Below are 23,736 nucleotides of genomic sequence, written 5' to 3'. Positions count from 1 at the left end.
ACTTATGTGTTTGTGTGTAATTGTAGCATACATGGAGGTGGGGTTGCGTTTGGAGACTAGAAGACAATTTTTTTTTTTTTTTTTTTTTTTGTGGTTGGTTTTCTCCTTCCATGTTTACCAGGGGTCCAGGGACAGAAGCTAGATCATCAGGTTTGCAGGGCAAGCTGCTTGCTGGCTGGCCCTTCTAACACTATTGTAATCTGGTTACTTAATAAACAGTGACTGCTTTCAAAGTGGGGAACAAAAAAGTAACAACTGAATTCTTCAGGCAGCTGGATGCACTGCCTTTTACTCAGACAGCTCTGGATTAGAAGGGATTCTATAGTACTACTTTTTTCTTTTCTTTTGAGACTGGGTATCAAAACAAAGAAACAAACAAAACAACAACAAACCCGTACTGGCCTCTAACTTAGTAGGGCCTGAGCATGGCCCTGATTCCTGTCTCTACCTTACTCTGTGCATGGGACATGGGACGGGCACAGTAAAGAAACTGCCACCATGACTGCTCCGTTAGGGATAAGGTTTTTAGAGAGAGAAAAGATCCAGAGACATCTGGAAGTGCCCAGAGTGGAGAGAAAGAGAAACAGGCTGGACATGGCCAGGGCCAGGGAAGCTAGAGGATGGGAGAGAATAGTTTCTTCAGCGAGTGATATGAAGTAGCCTGGGAGTCAGGACAGAACACACCCAGACACCAAATGGTCAGCACAAAGGAAATGTATTACCCAAGACGGTTGCCTCTGTCTGGATCTGCCAAAGAAGGCAGCAGGTGTCTCTGCAGGAGAAAGGGGGAAGGCTGTGCTAGGATGAGTTGGTAAGTCCTAAGTGGACATGTTAGCCAGCTAGTGAATTTTGATAGTTGGACTTCGGAGTTTTAGTCAGGCATAAGGATGTGGCCAAATAAGGGAAGAGACCTTGGTGGCTAGGTTTAGGAATGTAATCTAATGGTTTTAGCAAGGGAGAGGGGAAGGGAGAGGGCCACACCTGCTGGTGATGTGTCTGCAATGTCTGTGCCTGTTGGAGCTCTTCAAGATAGTTTTGTGTGTGAGATGAGAGAGTAGAGACTAGAAATTAGTGCAGAGTCGGGATTGTGGGGACGAGTAGCTAAGAAGACCGAAGGAAAACGCATTTCAGGAGTTCCTGAGGAATGCTGGCTTTTATCTAACCGCCAGAAATCAGAAATGGTTCAGCCAGAGCTCATTTCTAGATATTTGGAGGGCCTGAGACCTAACATTTTTGAGGTACTGGAACAGGTAAGTATTCCCACGCCCAAAACTTTTAAAATTTATAATAATAATAATAACAGCAACAATAATAATTGCTATTATTGCTATCGTCAAGCTTTCTCAGTGCAGGCTTGCTTCAAAATCGTGGTCTTCCTCCTGTCTCAGCCTCCCATGTGGCTTTCTTATGCTTTGCTTTTTATTGGATTTCTTTAAAAAACAAAACAAAAAAAACGGCTGATTCCGTAAAAGAGAAATCAATAACGAGAGGTAACAACCTCAAAACCCGCCCAGTGAGGCTACACCACAGTTCAAAGAGGTGAGCGCCCCGAGACAGGCCAGATCCCGTAGAGTGGCGCAGAACCGCAAACAAGAACGCTGAGTCCAGACTCTCCAACAGATTCCTAAAGTCCAGGTTATAGACTTCCGGCTTCCCAGAACAACGCCCCACTCAGACCACGCCCACAAGTCCGGCTCAGGCGACACACCCAAGCCCCGCCCCTTTCCCCGCCCCCTTCCTGCCTGGCCGGCACCGCCCAGCCACGCAGTCACTCCCTGGCACACTTCCGCGCCTGCGCCCACTGAGCCTGCGGCTGGAGACGAAAGTTGCGCATGCGCCGAGCGGGAACATTGTTTCTCTGGGGCTGGCTTAGCCAGGCCGCGCTTCCGGGTCGAAGGGCGTGCTTCCGGAGAGCGGGAAGGCTGAAACGCGGCGGCCAGGCTGCAGTCAAAGAGTTGCAAGGTTCTAGGCGCAGACCGCTGAAGCCATGGACAGGTCAGTCCTGGTGGGGACGCCTCGGCCGAGACTGGGGCTCTCGCCTGTTAGCGACGTAACCGTCTCCGCAGCCAGGGATTTGGCCCTCGGTGGAGGAATGGGCTCTTGGCGCGACTGGAGCAGGGATGTGAGAATGCGGATCCCCGGGGTTCCACGCCGCGCCTCCCGGGTCTCCTCGGCGCTCGCCCCGAAGTGTGCGGGGTCGATGGTGGTCCCGCATTCGAAATGCGAAGTGAAGCAGTCCGAGCTCACAGCCATCAGCCACACTGACAGTCCAACCCAGACGTCCTCAGCGTGGTTTTATTGCGGTTATTAAGTCATGTCAGCTGTACGTTATTGGGTAACGGTGGTCAGCTTAGACTTTAAAGTGCCGGCCCCAGGGAGTTGAATTTCTCGTGCGATCAAGTGATTTATGCTCGCCTGAGACGAAGATGGGTTGTTTAAAGCCCTTGGCATCGGGGAGTAGATTGTGTAGTGAAGACAGTCGAGCGGTGTAATACAATGTATTTATACTGTACTGCGGGGAAAATAAATGAAGGAGATGTTTTATCTCCCCGTCACAGGAGTTTCAGGCAAACCTGTAAAAGTAACTTGCTAGCTGGTCTTTTGAGTAATAATAGCACATTATTGATACTGAAAACATTGTGCTAGGGGTTATCTTATGTGTGTTCCTTAAGTTTTAAGTGGCACATTTAGTTTTAGAGCAATCCCGTGAGGATCTTGTCTATATAGAACAGTGAGCCTGTAAGAGATTTAAGGAATAGCATAGTTAAATAGAACCCTGTTATGGGGCTGGGGATACAGCTCAGTGGTAGAGTGCTTGCATTAGTAACCCTTAAGTTCTAGGGGGAAAAGAGAAACATTGCCAGCAGGGACCTTTGAATCTCCATAAAGCTGTTTGATGAATAACTTAAGAAGATAGATGTACACCAGTGACAGGGGAACACATATAGACCTCTGTAAAAGAAACATACTCAGATACAAAGTCATGAAAAATGTCCATGCTTGTGTGGCTGAATGCTCCCAGCAATGCAGATGGACTTGATGGGCTGAACTAAATTAGGATGGTGATGTAAATACTGTGCTGGTGAGTGTTAGCTTGAGTCTGCAGAGAAGAGGAAGCTGGCTGGAGATTTTAAGTGGAAGAAAGGTGTACTAGACGGGTAATTAAAATCAATCCCCATGGTTTAGTGTTTAAGCTATCAGATGACAGTGCTGGAGGCCTGCAGGACTGTGCTAAGACAGAAGACATCCTTAGTCTACATGGAGGGGAATCACTTGAAGGGCCGTTTCTCCTCTTCACTAGAATTCCTTCACTTTTTCTTTCATCCCGCCAAGCCATATGGTACTCACAGTCTGAAGTATAGACCTGGCTGCATAGCAGTGTTTGGTCAGCATGCAGGCCAAAAATATAACAGTGGTCCCATATGATGATATTGCCTAGTGACATGAAGACTGGCTTAGCTTGTATAAATATATTCTGTGAAATTTTCATGAGGATAAAATAAACTAAAGAAGAATTCTCAGAGCCTGTTCCTTCTTTGTTTGGGTTTGTTTTTGAAACTGCTTTCACTCTGTCTCAGATTGGCCTGGCACTTCATATGTAGTACAGTTTGGATTAGAGGTGTGAGCCTGGGCTAAAACCAAGCCCTTCAACAAGCAGCTAACTCATCACTGTATTTTAGAGAGTGCAGAAGTTCTTCCTTGTAGAGAATTCTGTAGTCAAGCAGCTCTTTGGTCTGCTGGAGGAAAAGATTTACCTTTATGAAGCCATACTGTAGTATAGATTTTAGGTTCTAAGATACCTCCACGGGGAACATACTATTGTGATACTAGGCAGTCAAAGACGGGGCTGGTAGCTGAGCACTGGGTGGGATTTTGGGGAGTAAGCAGGACTCAGAGACAAGAGGTTATTCTTGCCAAAAAGATCCAAGACTTGACTATTGGGGTGAGCTGTCCCTTGCCTGACTCAGATCCTTTCTTTGCTCTAACTGTAACGATAGTCCTTTGAAGATGCCATCTAAGACCTTGATTATACTGTTCTAGGAGTGGCTTCGGGGGGATGTCATCCCCTGTGATCCGGGATGCGGAGGTGACGAGGACTGCCCGGAAGCACAGTGCTCACAAAAGAGTTCTAAGTATCCTTCATGTCAGGATTGCAGAATGCAGGGTGCCATGAATCAGGGCTGTGGGATTAAACATTAGCTGGGATAGAATTGGCTTACCTCCATTGGGGTTTACATATATGTTTACACACACGGTACATACATGTTCTCAGTGAATATCAGTGAGCTAAGATGCCTGTTTCTCTGAAAAGCATGTTGTCTCACTACTGGTATGCCATAGTAGTCAAAACTTATTATCTAATCTCTATCTGGGAATTTAAATGACAGGTGGTCCCCATAAGACGCTTTGCTCTTGAAAGAAGTGTGCTCATGTGTCTGGGTAGTAAGTCCGTGCCTGACTTTAATGACTTTTCTTTTCTCTACGTGGAAAACTTTCCTTAATTCTTCCTAAGTTCAGGCCAACCAAGAGGACAATTTTGGTGCTGCTACACCAAGAAGCCAGATCATTCCTCGAACTCCAAGCTCCTTTCGACAGCCCTGTAAGATTTTGTTTGTGCTTTGAAAGTATTTAATGGAGTAGTAGTCAGCTGGCATTTGTATAATTTTCATTATAAAATATCTAGCTACAATATCAGGAAGTAAGTATAAATAGTATTGATTATAGGTATCTGAGCTCTTATGAACAAGGACCTGTACTCTATGTCAATACATAGTAACTGTGACATACTGTATCTGCTGTCCTCTATGTCAGTACATAGTAACTGTGACATACTGTATCTGCTTTTCCAAGTTAGAAGGCAGACTTGGAGAAGCCAGCATGAGTGAGTTCGTGCTGTTATTTAGACAGTGAAAACAGGATTCCAACAAGTCGATTTGTTCCAAAGCCCTGGCCACTACCCTGCATGCCCCAGGGTGCTCTCTGAAGTTAGGTGATGAAAATCTGCTGACTGCTGCCACCTTTGACCATTTTAAGTCCACTCAGTTACACCTAAATTAAAAGTACCTTCTACAGTCTAAAAAAAAAAAATCTAATAGCATGATAAACTCAACTTTAGAAAAATAAGTTCGTCTTCATAACATAAAAATGTTAACACTTAAACTGTTTGATTTGAATCAAATAATTGAAAACTGAGAAATTATTCTTTTGTGTGTATGTGTGGGTATTTTTTCATGTTCATGTATATATAGATGTGTGTTATGTATATATGCATGTTTTTGTGTGTCTGGACCATTGTATGTATGCATGCAAACATACATGCACATAGATACTCACGAGTATGAGTCCAGAGGTGAACCTTGGGTATTGGTCCTCAGGAGCCATCCAGTGTTCTCAGACAAGGTCCCCCATTGGGACCTGGGGCTTTCTGATTGTCTAGACTGGCTGCCTAGTGAGTGCTGGCTCTCCTCTCTCTTCTCCCCATCGCTGTGCTTGCAATCGTGCACCACTGTGCCTGAGTCTTTTACAAGGATGCTCTAGGGCTCAGACTCAGTTCTCATGCTTGTACAATGAGCAAGCATGCTGGTACACTGCTTGTACCAAGTGAGCCATCTTCCCGCTCCCTGGAAGCTTAGATTCTGTCGTTGGCCTCCGTGCTTTGTGTTGACAGTGTTCTGACCTTCCACTCACAGTTGTTACTCCACCGAGCCGAAGCCTACTGAGACACCCGGATATTTCCTACATTCTTGGAACGGAAGGGAGGTCTCCCCGGCACACACAGTCTTCTGGGTACTTGGGAAATCTTTCCATGGTATGTATAAATAAGTGCACTTTAATACTTAAAGGCACTTAAAAGTCTTTTTTTTTTTAAGATTTATTTATTATTATACATAAGTACACTGTAGCTGTCTTCAGGCACTCCAGAAGAGGGTGTCCAGCCCCCATAACTTTAACTTTCATTAAAAGACTTTTAGGGTTGGTGAGATGGCTCAGCGGGTAAGAGCACTGACTACTCTTCCGAAGGTCCCGAGTTCAAAAATTCCAGCAACCAACATGGTGGCTCACAACCACCAGTAATGAGATCTGACGCCCTCTTCTGGTGTGTCTGAAATCAGCTACAGTGTACTTACATATAATAAATAAGTCTTTTTTTAAAAAAAAGAAAAAAGAAAAAAAGAAAACCGGGCGTGGTGGTTCACGCCTTTAATCCCAGCACTCGGGAGGCAGAGGCAGGTGGATTTCTGAGTTCCGAGGCCAGCCTGGTCTACAAAGTGAGTTCCAGGACAGCCAGGGCTGAGAAACCCTGTCTCTAAAAAACCAATAAATAAATAAATAAATAAATTAATTAAAAAGAAAGTTAAAGTTATATTCATTGTGAAAATAATTTCAGGTTGTGTAGAGTGATATCATTGGTTAGACATTTGAAAAAAAAATTACTGTTAGAATATGTCACGTTACAGAAGGAAAGTGACAGTAGTAATGTTTAGACTTGGGCCAAACGCCAGAGTCCGCTGTTTGCTGACCAAACGAAATGCATTCTAAAACCATGGATGGCGTTAAAGCCAAGCTGTTTTTCTTTTGCTTGCTTGTTAGTTGATTGGTTGGTTTTGGCTTTTTTGTTTCAAGACAGGGTTTCTCTGTGTAGCCAGCTGTTCTGGAACTTGCTCTCTAGACCAGGCTGGCCTTGAACTCAGAGATCCGTCTGCCTCTGCCTCCTGGGTGCTGGGGTTAAGGGCGAGTGCCACATAACCTCCAGCTGTTTTAAAAATACAAAGAAGGCAGCAGGGTAAACTGTGTGCCTCACAAGTGTGAGGCCTGAGTTCAGATCCCAGCAGTAATGCAAAAGCTTGAGGTGGCATCACCGTCACCCAAGAGCTGGCGCTTGGGGAGGGACGTGTGGAAGAGTGGACATCTGATTCAGTGAGAGCCCCTACCTCAAACCCAGAGTGGAGAGGTGTCTGAACAAGACGCCTGAACAGCCGGAGCAGACATTGTAAGGAGGACTACGACTGCCTGTCTGCCCCTGGGGTCTGACGTAGGGAGTATCCAGCTGGATTGAATTGAGGGACCTGCCTGTGTCTGCTCTCAGTTGATTCTTTACTGTTGTAAGGAAAGCCGTCTTCTCTACATTTGATGACATGGTCTGTGGGATGAAAGTACCGGAGACTCTAAGGTGGGTTTTTTTCCTCAAGACAGAGGAGAGCATTGTAGGGAAGGATGAGGCACTCTAGGAGCCACTATGATGCGGTACTGAAAGCAGCACAAGAAGCAGCTACATAGTTACATCGCTACATAGTCACATTGCTACATAGTTAACATCGCTATGGTGCACTGTGGCTTTACCTGATTACTAAAAGAAAACCAACAGGGGAGAAAAGGGTATTAGTAACTCAAGGCATGTTGAATCCAAATCAGAGTGGTTCTGTCTTAGACGCTGTGGTTTATTGTGTACTCGGGGAGATTTTGATGCACCAATGAAGTAATCTAAAGTAGGATCTTCTGGACAGTAGTTTTGCCCTTAACCTTGCTTTGCTAGTGCTCAAATCCATCTCCTTTTTTTCCTTTTGGGACTTAAAGCCAGGGTCTCAGTGGTGGTATTGCCAGATATCCCAGCACTCAGATAGAGGCAGGAGAGTCAGGAATTCCAGGTCATTCTCAGCAACATAGTACATTGGAGGTAGGCGAGGGCGGCCTGGGACCTTTGTAAAACAGAAAGGTTTTAAAGCTAAGAGAATAATTCTCAGGGATTAGGGCTGGTGGGTTGTTTTTTGTTTGGTAGGTTGGTTTTTTTTTTTTTTTTTTTTTTTTTTTTTTTTTTCATATTCTGGGTCCGAGTGTAGCTCTGGCTGTCCTGGAACTCACTCTGTAGACCAAGATGGCCTCGAACTCAGAAATCCACCTGCCTCTGCCGCCCAAGTGCTGGAATTAAAGTCGTGCGCCACCACTGCCCAGCCAGAACTGGCGGTTAAGAGCACTGACTTCTTGTCTGGAGGATCCTGGTTTGATTCCCAGCACCACATGGCAGCTCGCAACTGCTCCAGCCCCAGGGGTCCAGTATTCTCTTTTGGCCTCTGTGAGCATGTGCACATAAGTAGTGCATAGGCACACATTCAGGCAACACAAACACATAAAATGCAAGTTAAAGAAAACTGTAGCTCACGGTCTTTTAAAAACGAAAAAACATAAAAGGTGGAAGAAACTTCATTCAGTAGTAATTTATTTAATGACAGTGGCTTTATTGCTTTCCTTTTTTTTTTTTTTAAAGGTGACTAACCTTGATGACAGCAACTGGGCAGCTGCATTCTCATCCCAGCGTTTAGGACTCTACACAAACACAGAGCATCATAGTATGACCGAGGATGTGAACCTAAGTACTGTCATGCTTCGGGAAGACGACCCTGGAGAGGCTGGTAGGCAGCTTTGAGACTTAGTCGCTTAGTAATTCAGTGCGATCCAGGAAACCTGTTCCTGTCCATCAGCAGGATGTGAGTTCTCATAGCAGCACAGGCTCGTAATCCAGCGCTTGGGAGGCAGAGGCAGATGGAGCTCTGGGGGTTTGAGGTTGACCTAATCTTCCTAGTAATTTCCTGCCAGCCAGGGCTTCATAGTGGACCTCTGTTTCAACAACTCACTCTCTCTCTCTCTCTCTCTTTCTCTCTGTGTGTGTGTGTGTGTGTGTGTGTGTGTGTGTGTGTGTGTGTGTGTTGAGTGATGTAAGTTAAAAAGTACTTTTAAGCCGGGTGTGGAGGCACACACCTTTAATCTCAGTACTCGGGAGGCAGAGTCAGGCAGATTTCTGAGTTCAAGGCCAGCCTGGTCTACAAAGTGAGTTCCAGGACAGCCAGGGCTACACAGAGAAACTCTGTCTCGAAAAACCAAAAAAAAAAAGTACTTTTATTTCAAAATTCTAGAAGTCTAAGATGAAGGTGTTGCCAGCTTAGGTCTTAAAAGGCCTGCCTCTCTGCCTGGCTTGCAGGTCACCCCTTCCCCTCCTCATCCTGCTTGGTCCTCCTCCTATAGTATAGTTTTGATAAGCTATTGATCATGGCCATTTTTAAATATGTTTGGATGTTTTGCCTATCTGTGTGTCTGCACACCCGTTGCATGCCTACTACTTGTGGAGACCAGAAAAGGCATTGTATCATCTCTTAGAGTTACAGATGGTGGATGCTGGGGTTGAGTTGGGGTCTGTGGAAAAGCAGCCAGTGCTCTTAACTGCTGAGCCATCTCTCCAGCCCCAATATCTGAGGGTTATTGTTTTAGCTTTTAATGTTTTTATTTTACAGTATGTCTTGAGAAGATTGAGAGCTTTGTCTTGGCACTCATTTTGAATAGTATCTTGCCATTTTAATGTAAACAGACTGCCACATTGTTAGCCAACTCTCATCTTTTGTTTTTCTTCATTTGAAGAGCCTCTGTTTCTTTAGGTTTAGATTTGAATCTAACATTCTTGATATGCGATGATCTTGATTTTTCACTTGATTTTCAGGCAGTATTATGACTTGCTGGTTTGGTTGGTCATCTCTCTTCCCCTATGGGAAATGTCATTTGAGTGTAGGTCTGTGCCAAGCGTCCCTGTGCGGCATTCTTACCGTCCTCATAACTAGCGCACATGATGAGCAGTCAGTTGGTGTAGTATTCCTAAGTAATACGTGTGTTGAGTGACTCAGAAATGGTTTCCACTTAGTCCTTAAGGGATGGCAGTTCCGTTTAAAGATTTGGCCTCAAGTATTATACAGATAAGAGTAGAATGTCAAGCCGGGCGTGGTGGCGCACGCCTTTAGTCCCAGCACTCGGGAGGCAGAGGCAGGCGGATTTCTGAGTTCGAGGCCAGCCTGGTCTACAAAGTGAGTGCCAGGACAGCCAGGGCTACACAGAGAAACCCTGTCTCGAAAAAAACCAAAAAAAAAAAAAAAAAAAGAGTAGAATGTCTGCCCCCACTCCCGGTAGACCATGCTATTATTAGTACCCATTCTAACTCAGTTACCTTGTTGTGATACACTTAAAATATAGCTCAGATGGTCTAAAATCCCCCCCATAATAATTGATATTACAGAAAATTCTATCTAGTGCATACTTTTGGTTCTTTAAAAAGATGTAAGAGCCGGGTGTGGTGGCTCACACCTTTAATTCCCAGCATTCGGGAGGCAGAGGCAGGCAGGAGGCAGAGGCAGGCAGATTTCTGAGTTTGAGGCCAGCCTGGTCTACAGAGTGAGTTCCAGGACAGCCAGGGCTACACAGAGAAACTCTGTCTCTCCCCCACCCCACCCCCAAAAAAAAGATGTAAGAAAATTAAAAATATGCAAGCTGGATTATATAAATTTTAATTTGTATATTAGTATAAAATTCATAAGAGTAAAAGGCAGTTGATGCAAATGTAGTGTGTCTCGCGCCTATATAACTCTGGATGCTGAGGCGGAAGCATCACTGAGTTCAAGGTCCTGTTGGGCTACAGAGTGAGACTTTGTCTTAAAGCACCAGGCAGAACAATTTTTATAACTCAACAACAGATCATCATCAGTTCCGTGGACGCTTCTTCAGTGAAGGCAGACAGTGGCAGTCCACACATGAAAGTGCTCCAACACTGCCAGATGGGGCAGCCCAGCTAAGTCAAGGTGAAGGTAGTGGCCCACAGTAACCTCACCATGTGAAGTACAAGACTAAGGGGTCAAGGCTAGCCTTGGCTGTATAGCAAAATTGTGACAGCCTGGGCCACATGAGACCTAAAGAAACAAAACACCATCAGTAAAATGCAGTAACTCACTGATGCCTGTGGTGACACATGCATTCAGTCCCAGCACTCAGCAGGCAGAAGCAGAGGCAGATCTCTGAGTTTGAGGTCTCAGAGTGTCTGGTAGATAGATAAAGTTCGAGGCCAGCCAAAGCCATCTCGTAAGCCTCCCAAAAAGTAAGTGTGTGTGTGTGTGTGTGTGTGTGTGTGTGTGTGTGTGTGTGTGAGATTGAGATTTGAACATACTGAGGCCCCAGCACAACAGCGCACTCTTGTAATCCCACATTTCAGAGGTGGAGGTGGAGTAAAGCTTTTATAAACGTATTGTGTGTGAATGCTTTGCCTGGATGTGTAGACTGCACCAGTGAGTGCCTGGTGCTCCTGGTGTGCATAAGGAGCCGTCAGCTTTCCTAGAGCTGGAGTGATGGTGGGTGGTTGTGAGCTTTTGTGTGGTGTGGGTACTGGGAACCAAACCTGGCTCCTCTACAGGAGCATTGCGCTCTTGACCACTGAGCCGACTGTCTCTCCAAGTCACTAGTTCTTAAAAATACAGTTATGGAAGGAGGGGAGGATGCGAAGTCACCTTGGTGGCGTTGGGCCAGTAGAACTTGTGAGTGTGTGGAACTGACTTGCTGTTCCCTTGCTCCCTGTGTTTCAGCATCCATGAGCATGTTCTCTGATTTCCTGCAGTCTTTCTTGAAGCACTCTTCAACCACAGTCTTTGATCTCGTAGAAGAGTATGAGAATATTTGTGGTAGTCAGGTGAGTGTGCCCTGTCCTATGCTAGGTCAGCTTAAGTGCTTGGAGTTTTCTTGTCTCTGGAGAAGAAAAGGAATCTGCTCCTTAGAAAAGAAAGTCTGAGGCTAGAGAGACAGCTTACTTAGTGAGAAAGTGTCTTACTCTGCGAGCATGGGGGCCTGAGTTCAGATTCCCCACACACCGGGGCCATAGCTGTGGGAGCAGCAGGACAGATCCAGGAGGCCATTCCCTGACAGGAGTAACAGATGCACCCTTATTGCAAGATACTGATAGTGAGGGAGTCCGTGCGTATGTGGGAGCAGGAGTATTGGGTTCTCTAGCTTTCATTCAGTTTTGCTGTGAACCTAAAACTCCTATTATAAAACAAGGAACAGAACTTCAGAAAATGGTCATGTGTGAGAATAAGCAGAATATTGGCTTGGGAAACAGCCAAGCAAAGTGTTAGCCACACAGGTAACTGAGAGTGGTAAGCGAGCAGCCTCTTACGTCTGTGTTCTTCCCGTAGGTGAATATCCTCAGTAAAATAGTGAGCCGCGCAACACCTGGACTGCAGAAGTTTTCCAAGACTGCCAGTATGCTCTGGCTTCTCCAACAGGAGATGGTCACATGGAGGCTGCTCGCCTCTTTGTATAGGTAACTTTCTGTAGAGCTCACAACTCCTAAGTGAGACGAACAGAAGCTAATAAGCCAGTTAGGCAAATGAATTCAGTGTTAGCGAGGGGTAGCCTTAGCATAGGTTTTGCTGATCTTGGGATTTATCATTCCTAACACTTGAGGTGTGGAGATTATGTTATGAGGAAGAGGGGCCATCAGGTCATAAAACTGGTAGCTACAAACTATCAGCCTATAGCCAGACAAAGTACAATACCCCTGTAATCCCAGGAGGCTGAGGCAGAAGAGCTGAAAGTTTGAGGCGAGCCTGGGCTCCAGAAAGTAAGGGAAGAAAGAAACCTGGTGGTTTTGGGTTTTATTCTGCAATACTGAAAGAAGATTTGCTTAATTATGCTATATGAAAAAGGTACGTTCCCTCGGGGGGTACCATTCAGGCTACAGTAGTGGCTGCCCTTTGTGCTCAGATGTTGGTACTAGATGATGATGTAGTTACTGCTTGCCTCCTACATTAAAGGTGATGATGGAGCTCACCGCATCTCATTGGTTTCTACGCTGTCACACCAGAGTGTGGGACAGCTTACCAGGTAGCTTCATGCATTTGTGTAAAGTAAAGCTGTTTCATTTTGTGTTCTTTTCCCCAGAGACAGAATACAGTCTTCATTAGAAGAGGAAAATATGTTTGCAATTGCTGTAAGTTTTCTATTAATTTTTTTCCATCACAGGTTTTTTCCATTACACTTTAGAGATTTGATTTTTCAACCCTCCATTTGCATTTCCCCATTAAAAAAGATTTACAAGTACAGAGATGATACTCAAAGTAATCAAATGTTTATAGTTATGGGTAAAAGTTCTTTTTATCCCTCAAATTATTTAACGTAATAGCTTGGTCTAACACCCTATCAGATGTTTTCTGTGTATTTTTATACATACACACATAATCAAATTCCTCTTGAATCATTTGTTCTGTTTTTGTTTTCCTTTTTTGAGACAGGGTGTGGTTTTTGTAGTCCAGATGGTCTCAAAGTCACCACCCTTCTGTCTCCCCATCTTGAGTGCTGAGATTATAGATATATGCCGTCACACCATACATCTTATATTGGTTTTATTTATTTATTTACTATTGGGCATTTTTGAGAGTCTCCTTAAGTATAAACTGGCCTAGACCTGTCTGTCGGGTCAGAACTGCCGGGATGATGAGGGAGCAGTCGGCACCCAGTCAGGCCTCATGAATGCCAGGCATCTCTGCCAGCTGCGCTTCATGCCAGCACATAGCTTGTGTTTTGCTTTTTAAAGATTCATTAGTAATAAACCTGTGTGTCAGCAGTAGTGACTTTATATGGGGATCTTTCTTCCTGTCCCCTAACCTCTCATTGTTATGTGTATGTGAAGATATAATTGCATCTTAACTGTTGTAGACTATTTTACTTCTCTATTTTGGAGGCAACCGTCTCATTTTAATATGTAAATTCTTGGTCCCTGGTAAGAAAGGACGTTTGTTTGCTGACAGTTGGAAGGAGACTGGAAACGGTCAGTGGTCTTTTGGGGTTTTGTTTCTTTTAGCTTCTGTTAACAACTTTCTGTAGTTTATTGTCATCACGGATTGTAATGATAGCTTTCCTAATACTGCTTTATTTCTGTAAAGATGGGTCATGTGGTATTCCTAGATTTTGTTAGGCACACTATTTAGGACTTTAAGGTCTGTGGTATATTTCTATAACATCCTCATATAATCTTCATCTATAGAATTATGCAAGTTCTTCAGAACAAGTTCAAGAAAAAATGGTTTTTTGGGTTTTTTTTTTTGGTATATGTTTTTTTTTGAAGAATGTACACATTAATTTGTTCACTGAAGGATGAGCAAAACTGTCTGTGAAAGCAATGCCTTCAAGGGGTCAGGCTTGTCACTGCTGCTGCTGGCTCTCTCCTGCCCCAGAGACACACCCCTAGCCCCTCTCTGGTTTTGGTTTTAGTTTCTGAAATAAGGTCTAGTGTAGGCACAGCTCCAAATTTTATCATTTTTTGGAAGTGTTTTACCAGCATATATGTCTGGGTACCACGTGTGTGCCTGAGAATTCCCTGGAACTAGAGTTCCAGTGGACAGTTAGGAGCCCCCGTGTGGGTGGATGATGGAAATCAAACTCATGTCCATTAGAAGAGCAGCCAGTGACCTTCACTGCTCAGCCCTCTCTCCAGACCCAGTATTGTATTCTAGAGATTGAAGCGTGCTTCCACTCAGAAGGCACAGTAGTCCTAGAGAGTTCATTGAGGGCTTGGTTACACTGCTGTCATATTGTAAGTAAAAACAATTTGAGATTTATGTGTTGGCCTGAATGTCTGCCTCAATACCACATGAGTGTCCGATGCTTGCTGAGGTCACAGGAGGGTCACAGCTGACGCCCCTGGGACTGAAGCTAGGTTGTGAGCCTCATAGGATGCCGGAAATTGAACGCTGGTCCTCTGCAAGAGCAACCCGTGCTTCTAATGGCTGAGGAATGTCTTCAGCCTCTGCTTTTTGTTTTTAGCCGAGAGACTTCACACTCTAAGCCTCCTGCCTCAGCCTCTTAAATACTGGGATTACAGGTGTGTGCCCCTGACCTAGCTTTGAAGTCAATTTCAAGCACCTTGGTTTTATTGCCTATTAACTCTGCTGTGTTAAGTGAAAGTTTCTTCTGACATGGGAACATGACTCCAACCAACTCGCTGTGTAATTGGAGATGGAGCCATGTTTGTTTGTTAGTTTGAGGATAGGTCTTGTAAGCCCAGGTGACTGGGGTTCTTGGCACCCCTACTGCATCAACCTTTCTGCTGCTGAGATCACAGGCCTGCACCACCATACGGCAACCAGCAGTCCTTTCCTTCTCTCCATGTGCCGGCGTGCATTTCCCTTATGTCTGTGGGAATAGGAGATGTGGGGGTGGGCTCAGGCTTGTTCACGTCAGGCCAACACTGTGCTAAGCTGCGTCCCAGCTCACAGGTGGAATTTTAAAATTCCAAGTATAACAAGCTGAACTGCTGGGTAAATAGTAAACAATGTATAGTTTAAATTTTATTTACTTATTTAGGTTTTTCAATACAGAGTTTCTCTATATAGCCCTGGCCGTCCTGAAACCAGGCTGGCCTCAATCTCACGAGCTCTATCTGCCTGTCTCTGCCCCACAAATACTATGATGAAAGTGACCACCACCACCACTACCTGACTTCATAAATCATTTTTATTCTTAATTTGTTGTTTTGTTTGTTTGTTTGTGTCTTGTGTGTTTTTCAGTTCGTGTTGGTTTTGAATGTGCATTGGCCTTTTACCTTCACATATGTTGTGTGGGGTGTCAGGTCTTGGAATTACAGGCAGTTGAGAGCTGCCGTTGTGGGTGCTGGGATTTGAACCTGAGTCCACTGGGAGAGTGAGCAGTGAGCGCTCTTAACCACTGAGCCATCTCTCCAGCCCCTATCAATAATTTTTTAAGAATACATATACAGCCAGGCATGGTGATACACACCTTTAATATAGGAGTTGGGAGACGGGCAGTCTCTGTGGGCTCCAGGCCAGCCAGGGCTACACAGTGAGACCCTGTCTAAAAAGGGAGGGAGAGAGTGTGTGCGAGCGCGCCCCATACAGCAAATGCATAAAGCAAATACTACATAGATTGTTAACGACGCTCCTTTGTAACTGGCCTTGGTTTTGAAGTCTCTTTCCTGTCTCTGTCACAGGGTATTAATGCCAGCGAGAAGATGGTTGTGGAAGCGCTGTTTCAGAGGGACTCACTGGTCCGGCAGAGCCAGGTGCGGCTGGAATTCTTAAATTATTTCTTTAAAGAGTCATGGAGAAAAGGCAAAAGACTTTTTTAACCTAAATCTTTTTTTTTTAATTTTCTTTTTACCTACTTTTTTTCTTACTTGTAATTAAAAGAAATTTGGAATGTTTGTTGTTTTGTAACTTTTAAATAACAACCTTTCTGTTTCCAAGGATAGACTAAAAATAGCATTAGTCCTTTAGGAAATACTATTTATTGTTGCATGTTTGTTTATTTCATAAGGTAAAAACCATGGTTGGAAATAGTTATTTGATATCAGAATCTTCAGATTCAAGGTGGAAGGACTACCAAAAATAAAACATTTCAGAGCTAAAGTGGTCTTTCTTATTTTGTTTCTTTCTTAGTTGGTGGTAGATTGGCTAGAGAGTATTGCCAAAGATGAAATCGGAGAATTCTCGGACAATATTGAGTTTTATGCAAAATCAGTATATTGGTAAGTTACTGAGCCTTCCTATTATTTTCTCTTAAAAATGCTTTTTATGCCAGGAGGTTGTGGAGCACACCTGTAATCCCAGGGGAGGCAGAGGCATCTCTTGAGGTCCAGGCCAGCCAGGGCTACCTAGAGAGACCCTGTCTCAAACAAAAGAGAAAATAAGTGGGCATCCAGGGAGATGCTCAGTGGTTAAGAGTGCCTGTGCTGTCCCAGAGCCTGAGCTCCATTCTCAGCACCCATGCTGGATGCTCTACAGCCTCCTGGAACTCCAGCCCCATCTTTGTTTTTAAATACTGAAAATAAACGGAGACTGACGGGTGTGGTGGCATGTACCTTTGGTTCCCGTGCCAGGAGGCAGAGGTGGGCGAGTTGGGGCTATGCTGGCAGGCCAGTCCGCAGAGCGAGTCCCCGACCATCCAGGACTACACAGCTAACACAGTGAAAGGCAAGACTTACAGACACAGGCTGTGATTGGCCACCAAGCATGAGAGTGAGCTCACGGGCCTCCTCCATCTGAGGCAAACTCCCTTCTGGGTTCTTTTTCTCTGTGCATTTTTCTGCTTTTGTTGTTGGTTTTTTGCCCTTGTTATGAACACACAGGTGTACTTTTGTGGGGTGTGGCTTTGTTTTGTTGTTGTTATCTAGAAAAAAAAATAGCATTCAGATTGCCCCTTTAGAAAACTGGTGTTTCTTTTTTCAGGGAAAATACCCTCCACTCATTAAAGCAACGGCAGCTACTGTCTTACATAGGAAGTACCCGTCCTCTTGTCACTGAACTGGTAAGTTCATAGTTAGCGTAACTGTTACTGTAATGAGACACCATGGTCAGAGCCACTCGGGGAGGAAAGGGTTCATTCAGCTTACACTTCCACCTCACAGTTCCTCACTGAAGGAAGTCAGGACAGGAACTCACACAGGACAGGAATCTGGAGGCAGGAGCTGATGCAGACACCAGACACCATGGAGGGTTCCCATGGCTTGCTCAGCCCGCTTTCATATAGAACCAAGGATCACTTTTTGGGGTGGCCCTAAACACAATGGGCGGAGCTCCCCATCAATCACTAATTAAGGAAATGTCCTATAGCTGGATGGGGGCGGGGCTTTCCTCAGCTGAGGTTCCCTCCTTTCAGATGATTGGAGCTTGTGTCAATTAACTAGCCAGGACAGTAAGTGTTTTTGGAAATGAAGGTTGACTTTACAGATAAGAAATATCCTTTCTTTAGTCACATTAAACTCATTTTTGTTTGAATCTCATTGTGATTGTGGTGCTGTTTGTCACTAAATGCTCAAAAACACAAAAGTTGTACGTAAGAGGAATGTTTTAGAAATTCTGTGGAAATTTGTGTTTTTCAAGATTTATTTTTATTTGTGCATATGTATATTTGTGTGGGGACACGTGCACTTGTGAGTACAGGTGCCTGCACCAACCACAAGAGGCCCTGAGCCACCTGGGGTTACAGGCAGTGTGAGCCACCCATCCTGGGTACTGGGACCCAGACTGGGGTGTTCTGCAAGACGAATAGAACTGCTTAATTGCTTTGAGTGTGTGTGTGTGTGTGTGTGTGTGTGTGTGTGTGTGTGTGAGAGAGAGAGAGAGAGACAGAGAGAGAGACAGAGTGAGCCAGGCTGGCTTTGAACTTGAGGTCCTCCCCCTGGCTTCTGGGTGCTCTGGGATACTTTTACTTGTTCATTAGTGACTGCTATGCAGTTGGCTTTGTTGTTTTGAAGGGCTGGGTGTTGTGTTTGGTTGTGGTTTACTCTGCTGAGGACAGAGCCCCTGTGCATAGCCTCTCCACCCCGAGCTCCAGCTCCAGCCCCTCTGTGTCTTACCTGAGAGTGATCGCACACGGAGGCTAGTGGGCTCTCCTGCCCTGTGTGCTTTCTAGTCCCGGTCCTTCAGGTTTGTCTTTGTGTCTGTTCATTTTCTAGGTCTATTCTATACAGTGAGGGAATAAGCTGAAATAACGCAGCGTTATCTCTCCCAGCTGGGCTAGGGTAATGGGATCCTGAGCTTAGCTCTCTAGGCACATACTCTATTGGGTCAACAAAATCTGTTTGAGGTGGGGGATCAGCAGACAAATGGGCCTGTTAGGAACCCTTCGCTCTGTTTATTAGCTAGATCTTAAAGTCATTTAGTTCTGTATGTACATGCCATTTAGAGTCACCATGTCACGTGGTTTTATGATGCCTGTAGGAGCATGTAGGGCTGGCATTGTAGCCTAAGATCTCAGCAGTAGAGCTATGCCAACTGGATCCCTAGCACTGTATGCATGATCTGCTAAGGTAGAAAATAATGACTACACCAAAGCATTCAGTGTCTGTATATTCTGAATATGTATCGATCGATAGTGAGGGCTGTTTTTCACAGGACCCAGATGCTCCCATTAGACAGAAGTTGCCACTCGACGATCTGGACAGAGAGGACGAGGTCAGACTGCTGAAGTACCTCTTCACGCTCATCCGTGCTGGCATGACAGAAGAGGTGAGTGCCCGGACCCTGCCAACCACGTTCCAGTGGTCTCAGAGAGCCTCTGACTGGCTGTGCTGCTTCAGTGCTGAGGTCCCCTCCAGTGGCCTGCTCTACCCCATGGCAGTTCCAAGTAGAACACATGGCTGTGACTTCTGAATAGTGCCCTCTGGTTTCCAGAGCTCTTAGCAGATTCTTCAGCAGTTCAGACTTTGCCTAACTCCATTGAGAACCGCAGTGGATACTCTGGTCCCAGCCTCCTCTCTCCTCATGCTTAAGCAGGACACTGGGTGATGTTCCTTACACACTTGAGACTGCGTTGCCTCTCACATTCTCCTGGTTGCTGAATTTAAGGCTATGTCAGAGGATTAAATGAATGATAGATCTCATTATACAGGTGGAGGTTTTGTTTGTTTGGTTTAGTTTTTCAAGACAGGGTTTCTCTGTGTAATCCTAGCTGTCCTAGAATTCATTCTGTAGACCAGGCTGGCCTCTCTGCCTCCTGAGTGCTAATATTACAGGCATGTGACACTGTCACCTGGCTTACAGATTTTTTTTTTTTTTTTTTGGTTTTTTGAGACAGGGTTTCTCTGTGTAGCCCTGGCTGTCCTGGAACTCACTTTGTAGACCAGGCTGACCCCGAACTCAGAAATCCACCTACCTCCACCTCCTGAGTGCTGGGATTAAAGGTGTGCGCCACCACACCCAGCCCTGAGATTTTTTTCTTTATAATAGCTTTTTATTCCATAAGCAAGGGTCCAATCCAATCCATTTATTTTTAGTAAAATTCCATGTTAGTGAGTGAGTGCGTGCCATAGAATCCTATTTGCAAACCTAACATGAAGAAAGAAGGGATTGTTAGAAAAATAAGGTGCTCGGGATATAGCTAAGTTGGTAAAGCGCTTGCCTCACGTGTGTGAAGCCCAGGTTTGATCCCCAGCCCTGACAAAACAAACAGGGGCCAGCCTCAGCCATAAAGTGGGACACCATTGCCAGTTGCCTCTGTAATCCCCTGTGACATTGCTGCTACTTGGTAGCTAGTCTTGACATACTGGGTTTGCTTTACGACGAAGCACGGTGCTTTTCAGGTCTATACCAATGACATCACTAACAGTCCCTTTTGGTTTCTGAAGGCACAACGGCTCTGTAAACGGTGTGGGCAAGCATGGCGAGCTGCAACCCTGGAAGGCTGGAAACTGTACCATGACCCTAATGTTAACGGAGGTATGCTGGGTTCTAGTCTGAGAGCTGGGTGTGGGGGTGGTTAGCTCTGTGTGCCAGTGTTGGTTAGTGAATGGCAGCCTTTCCTTCTAGGGGTCACTGAAATGCTTCTTTCTAAATGGCGACTTTCCCTTTTCTGTTTTGTAGGGACAGAGCTAGAACCTGTTGAAGGGAATCCATATAGACGCATCTGGAAGATCAGTTGCTGGAGAATGGCTGACGATGTAAGATAATGAAATACTCACTGAGGCTTGTTTTCCATCCGGTTTAATTAAATGACGGTGCTGATGGTGCGCTGAGGGGCTATGAATGTTCAGCGTAGCATGGAAAGAGGCTGTAGTCAAGTTAGGAATGGGCTTGATGACTTAGCAGAATTGTTCAGACGCGAGGGACTAAGAGGTAAACATTGCTGTGAGGCAGAGGCACAAGACACACACATGAGGACGAAGCACATGAACACAGAGAAGACCAGGACCACAGCCTCAGCCGGCTTCTCAGAGGCCAGCACACTTAACTTCTTAAAACTTAATAGATTTGGGATGCTGAGGATTAAAAACTCAAGGAGTTAAAGGTGCTTGCCTAGGGTGGAAAGCTAGAGCTGTAGGAGGTCTGTGAGGCTGGATAGAAAGCTCCTAAAGAAAGAACCAGCCCCGTGTGACAGGAGGAACACATTCCTAAAGTCACCACAGACTGAAGGATCGCGCAGGAAGTCTCACAGGGTTTGTGGGTGAGTGGGGTTACGAGAAAACTTTAAGATGCCATCAGTGATGCAGAGCGTGAATAAAGACAGCAACCAGAGAGACAGCCCAGTCAGGGCTGTGTCACTTGCACAGGCTTGACGGCCATTATGGGAGGAGGGAAAGGACGCACTCCAGAGTTTTCCTCTGACCTCTGCACGTGGCTCACATGTGTTCACTCCACACACACAGTGATAATTGTGTTGAAATGAGATGAAAACTAAAATTTTTTTTAGTGGCAATGAAAGCAGACTTCCATCTGTCAAATAGTTGATTAATATAGTGGTGCAATAAACTGGGCACTTTTTTTTAAGCCCTGGAATTTGCTTGTTGAATTGGGTGTCAGAAAACTGAGAGGACGAGTGTTTAAGAAGAGTAGCATGGCCATGCAAACTGAACGCGATGTAACTGAGTCCCAGACATAACGAGGGGCCTGTTAGATTACCCAGCCAGCCAGGGATGCGGGCTGCCTGGGATGAGGAGTGGGGAGCGGGGTCTCCGGAGTTGCTTCTTTGCTGACACTCGGTTGACAGAGCCCTTCAAATGAAATGGGATAAGGTTATGGTTGTCACTGGGCTTAGGAATGGATTCCTAAAACAGCAGTGACTCCTGAGCTCAGCGTTGTCCCCAGGCCAGCATGGGAAGGCATCGCTGCTGAGCCTCTGGAGGAGGGAGCACCCGGTTCTGTGGAGGTTAAAACTCTTAAGTGGCCAGAGCCTAACTGCAGTGGCCTTGTGTGCTCTCTGTATTTGACATTTAATGTTGATTTTTTGGGGGGGGTCGGGGGGAGATTATTTGGTAAAACTAAAAGGTCCTCACTGCTGCCCTAGATCTGTCACTTAAGAGCTAAGTGACGGGGCTGGTGAGATGGCTCAGTGGGTAAGAGCACCCGACTGCTCTTCTGAAGGTCCAGAGTTCAAATCCCAGCAACCACATGGTGGCTCACAACCATCCGCAATGAGATCTGATGCCCTCTTCTGGTGTGTCTGAAGACAGCTACAGTGTACTTACATATAGTAAATAAATAAATCAAAAAAAAAAAAAAAAAGAGCTAAGTGACTAGGATCTAGCCAGAAGAATTGTGAAGAGACTCACACGCTCAGAGAAGTAATAATCACAAATGCTTTTTGCTCGTTGTGTTTTAGGAACTTTTTAATAAGTATGAAAGAGCCATTTACGCAGCACTGAGTGGGAACCTTAAGCAGGTATGCAGTGTGGGGATGCTGAACTCTTTCTGTGGAGTGAAACCGAATCCTTAAATGGCCATAGTTATGTGCAGCAGACTTGAGCTGCTTCCTAAAAGCCTCCAAGCCAGAGCCCGTCAGACAGCAGGACAGTGACAAGAGTGACAGCCTGCTTACTGGGACACTACTCACTTATGTGTGCTTCTCAGGTTTTTGTTTCTGTGTATGGATTTTTGATTGTTAGCTTGCTTCTGCTGTTACTTTGTTGTAGTTTCTTGTTATATCACTCATTCTGGCTCTCACTTGCCTCTTTTTTTTTTATGTTTTTATTTGGGTTTTTGAGAGTAGGGTCTTGCTTTGTAAATCAGGCTGCCCTTGAACTCATGACCCCACCCCCAGCCTCCTCAGTGGTGGGATTGTAGGGGTGCACTTGGCTCTTACATGGAGAATCACAGCACCTATTTCCTGATGACTCCTGTACCCAGAGTCTGCAGAAATGCAGTGTGGAGACTGCATTTGGCCTTAAGCCCACAGACGTGTTCCCCAGAGCCATCGGCTGTCCTGAGGCACGCTCTGATGTTTGAAATACCCTTCGATATTAGAATGCAATGTGACTGTGAACTTGGTATGGAAAAAGTCTTAATCATACAAACTTCTCAAAGTTCTAGTTTGGGAGAAAGCTTACTTGGTAGATATTTCTAAACCCCTCAGTGTCCCCTGTCATCAGAAGATGGCTTTTGAAGTTTGTAGTCAGTGGGTAATTGGTTTCCCTTTCTTTCTTGCTGACTGTATCATGTTTCTCTTTTGGAATGGATGAAAAGCTCCTTCCAGTCTGTGACACGTGGGAAGACACGGTGTGGGCCTACTTCCGGGTGATGGTGGACAGCCTGGTGGAGCAGGAGATTCGGACATCAGTAATGACACAGGATGACAGTGAGGAGCTCCCTCGAGAGTACATGGAAGCCAAGTGAGTGGGGTGCACGGCACGCACGCATGCACGCACGGCGGGAAGTTTGGTTGCACAGCACTCCTCACGTGGTCATCTCTATCCCTTTTTGTTTTTTCCTCTTTTGAAGTTGGACCTTAGAAAAAGTTTTTGAAGAACTTCAAGCCACTGATAAAAAGGTAAGTGTTTTAACAAAGCCTGTTACATGTATGTCACGTGTATGAAGTTAATGTTAGCATAGCCCTGTCCCATGTAGCATATGCAGCTAATGCTACACAGTTGCTCAGTGTAGTTGAAAGGCAGAAAATTCGGAAATCTCCTTTCTCATCTTTTCCTCGCAGCTATCGAAATAAGGGACCTCAAAATTAATATTGATTGGATAGGGCCTGATGGTCGTTGTTGTCCTCCTAGCACCTAGAGGGCTGAGACAGGATCCTTGCCACGATTTCTAGAATGGCTGGGCTATGTAGTGAGACCCTGTCTAAAAACAAAATGAAAAACATTTTTTCCTTTTTTTCTTCTTCAGTAAAAATGTACATATGGACTTATAATGATAAAACAATTTTAATGTATGCCACTAAAGCCTGCATAACTCCTTCCAAACACCTCAACCTCATTTCCCCAGACAGTAAACAAACATACCAACACATACACACTGCATCTTTCTCCATGGCCTTCAAGTCCAAGGAAGCACTGTAGATGCTGAGGTACAGGGTTAGGCTCTGTGGATGCTGAGGTACAGGGTTAGGCTCTGTGGATGCTGAGGTACAGGGTTAGGCTCTGGATGCTGAGGTACAGGGTTAGGCAGGCTCCGTGGATGCTGAGGTACAGGGTTAGGC

At 45.2% G+C, this 23,736-nt stretch overlaps 1 protein-coding gene across 1 annotated transcript in view; it reads left to right on the top strand.

The window, feature by feature from the left end:
* Positions 1-1,897: 1,897 nt before the first annotated feature.
* Nup107 (nucleoporin 107) overlaps positions 1,898-23,736 on the top strand; it is a 43,975-nt gene continuing 22,136 nt past the window's right edge. Inside the window, exons 1-17 of the mRNA XM_021174024.2 lie at positions 1,898-1,995; positions 4,042-4,133; positions 4,514-4,600; positions 5,691-5,809; positions 8,264-8,408; positions 11,388-11,491; positions 11,994-12,121; positions 12,742-12,790; positions 15,806-15,877; positions 16,254-16,342; positions 17,043-17,121; positions 18,711-18,824; positions 19,943-20,033; positions 20,178-20,254; positions 21,913-21,972; positions 22,773-22,918; positions 23,028-23,076. Of these exons, the coding sequence (XP_021029683.1) occupies positions 1,988-1,995; positions 4,042-4,133; positions 4,514-4,600; positions 5,691-5,809; positions 8,264-8,408; positions 11,388-11,491; positions 11,994-12,121; positions 12,742-12,790; positions 15,806-15,877; positions 16,254-16,342; positions 17,043-17,121; positions 18,711-18,824; positions 19,943-20,033; positions 20,178-20,254; positions 21,913-21,972; positions 22,773-22,918; positions 23,028-23,076 (1,509 nt within the window). The 5' untranslated portion in view covers positions 1,898-1,987. The remainder of the gene's footprint in view (positions 1,996-4,041; positions 4,134-4,513; positions 4,601-5,690; positions 5,810-8,263; positions 8,409-11,387; positions 11,492-11,993; positions 12,122-12,741; positions 12,791-15,805; positions 15,878-16,253; positions 16,343-17,042; positions 17,122-18,710; positions 18,825-19,942; positions 20,034-20,177; positions 20,255-21,912; positions 21,973-22,772; positions 22,919-23,027; positions 23,077-23,736) is intronic.

Source organism: Mus caroli, chromosome 10 (assembly GCF_900094665.2).
Source record: "Mus caroli chromosome 10, CAROLI_EIJ_v1.1, whole genome shotgun sequence".
Lineage (NCBI taxonomy): Eukaryota > Metazoa > Chordata > Mammalia > Rodentia > Muridae > Mus > Mus caroli.
Note: the sequence above shows the minus strand (reverse complement) of the source record. Positions and strands in the feature narration are given on the sequence as shown.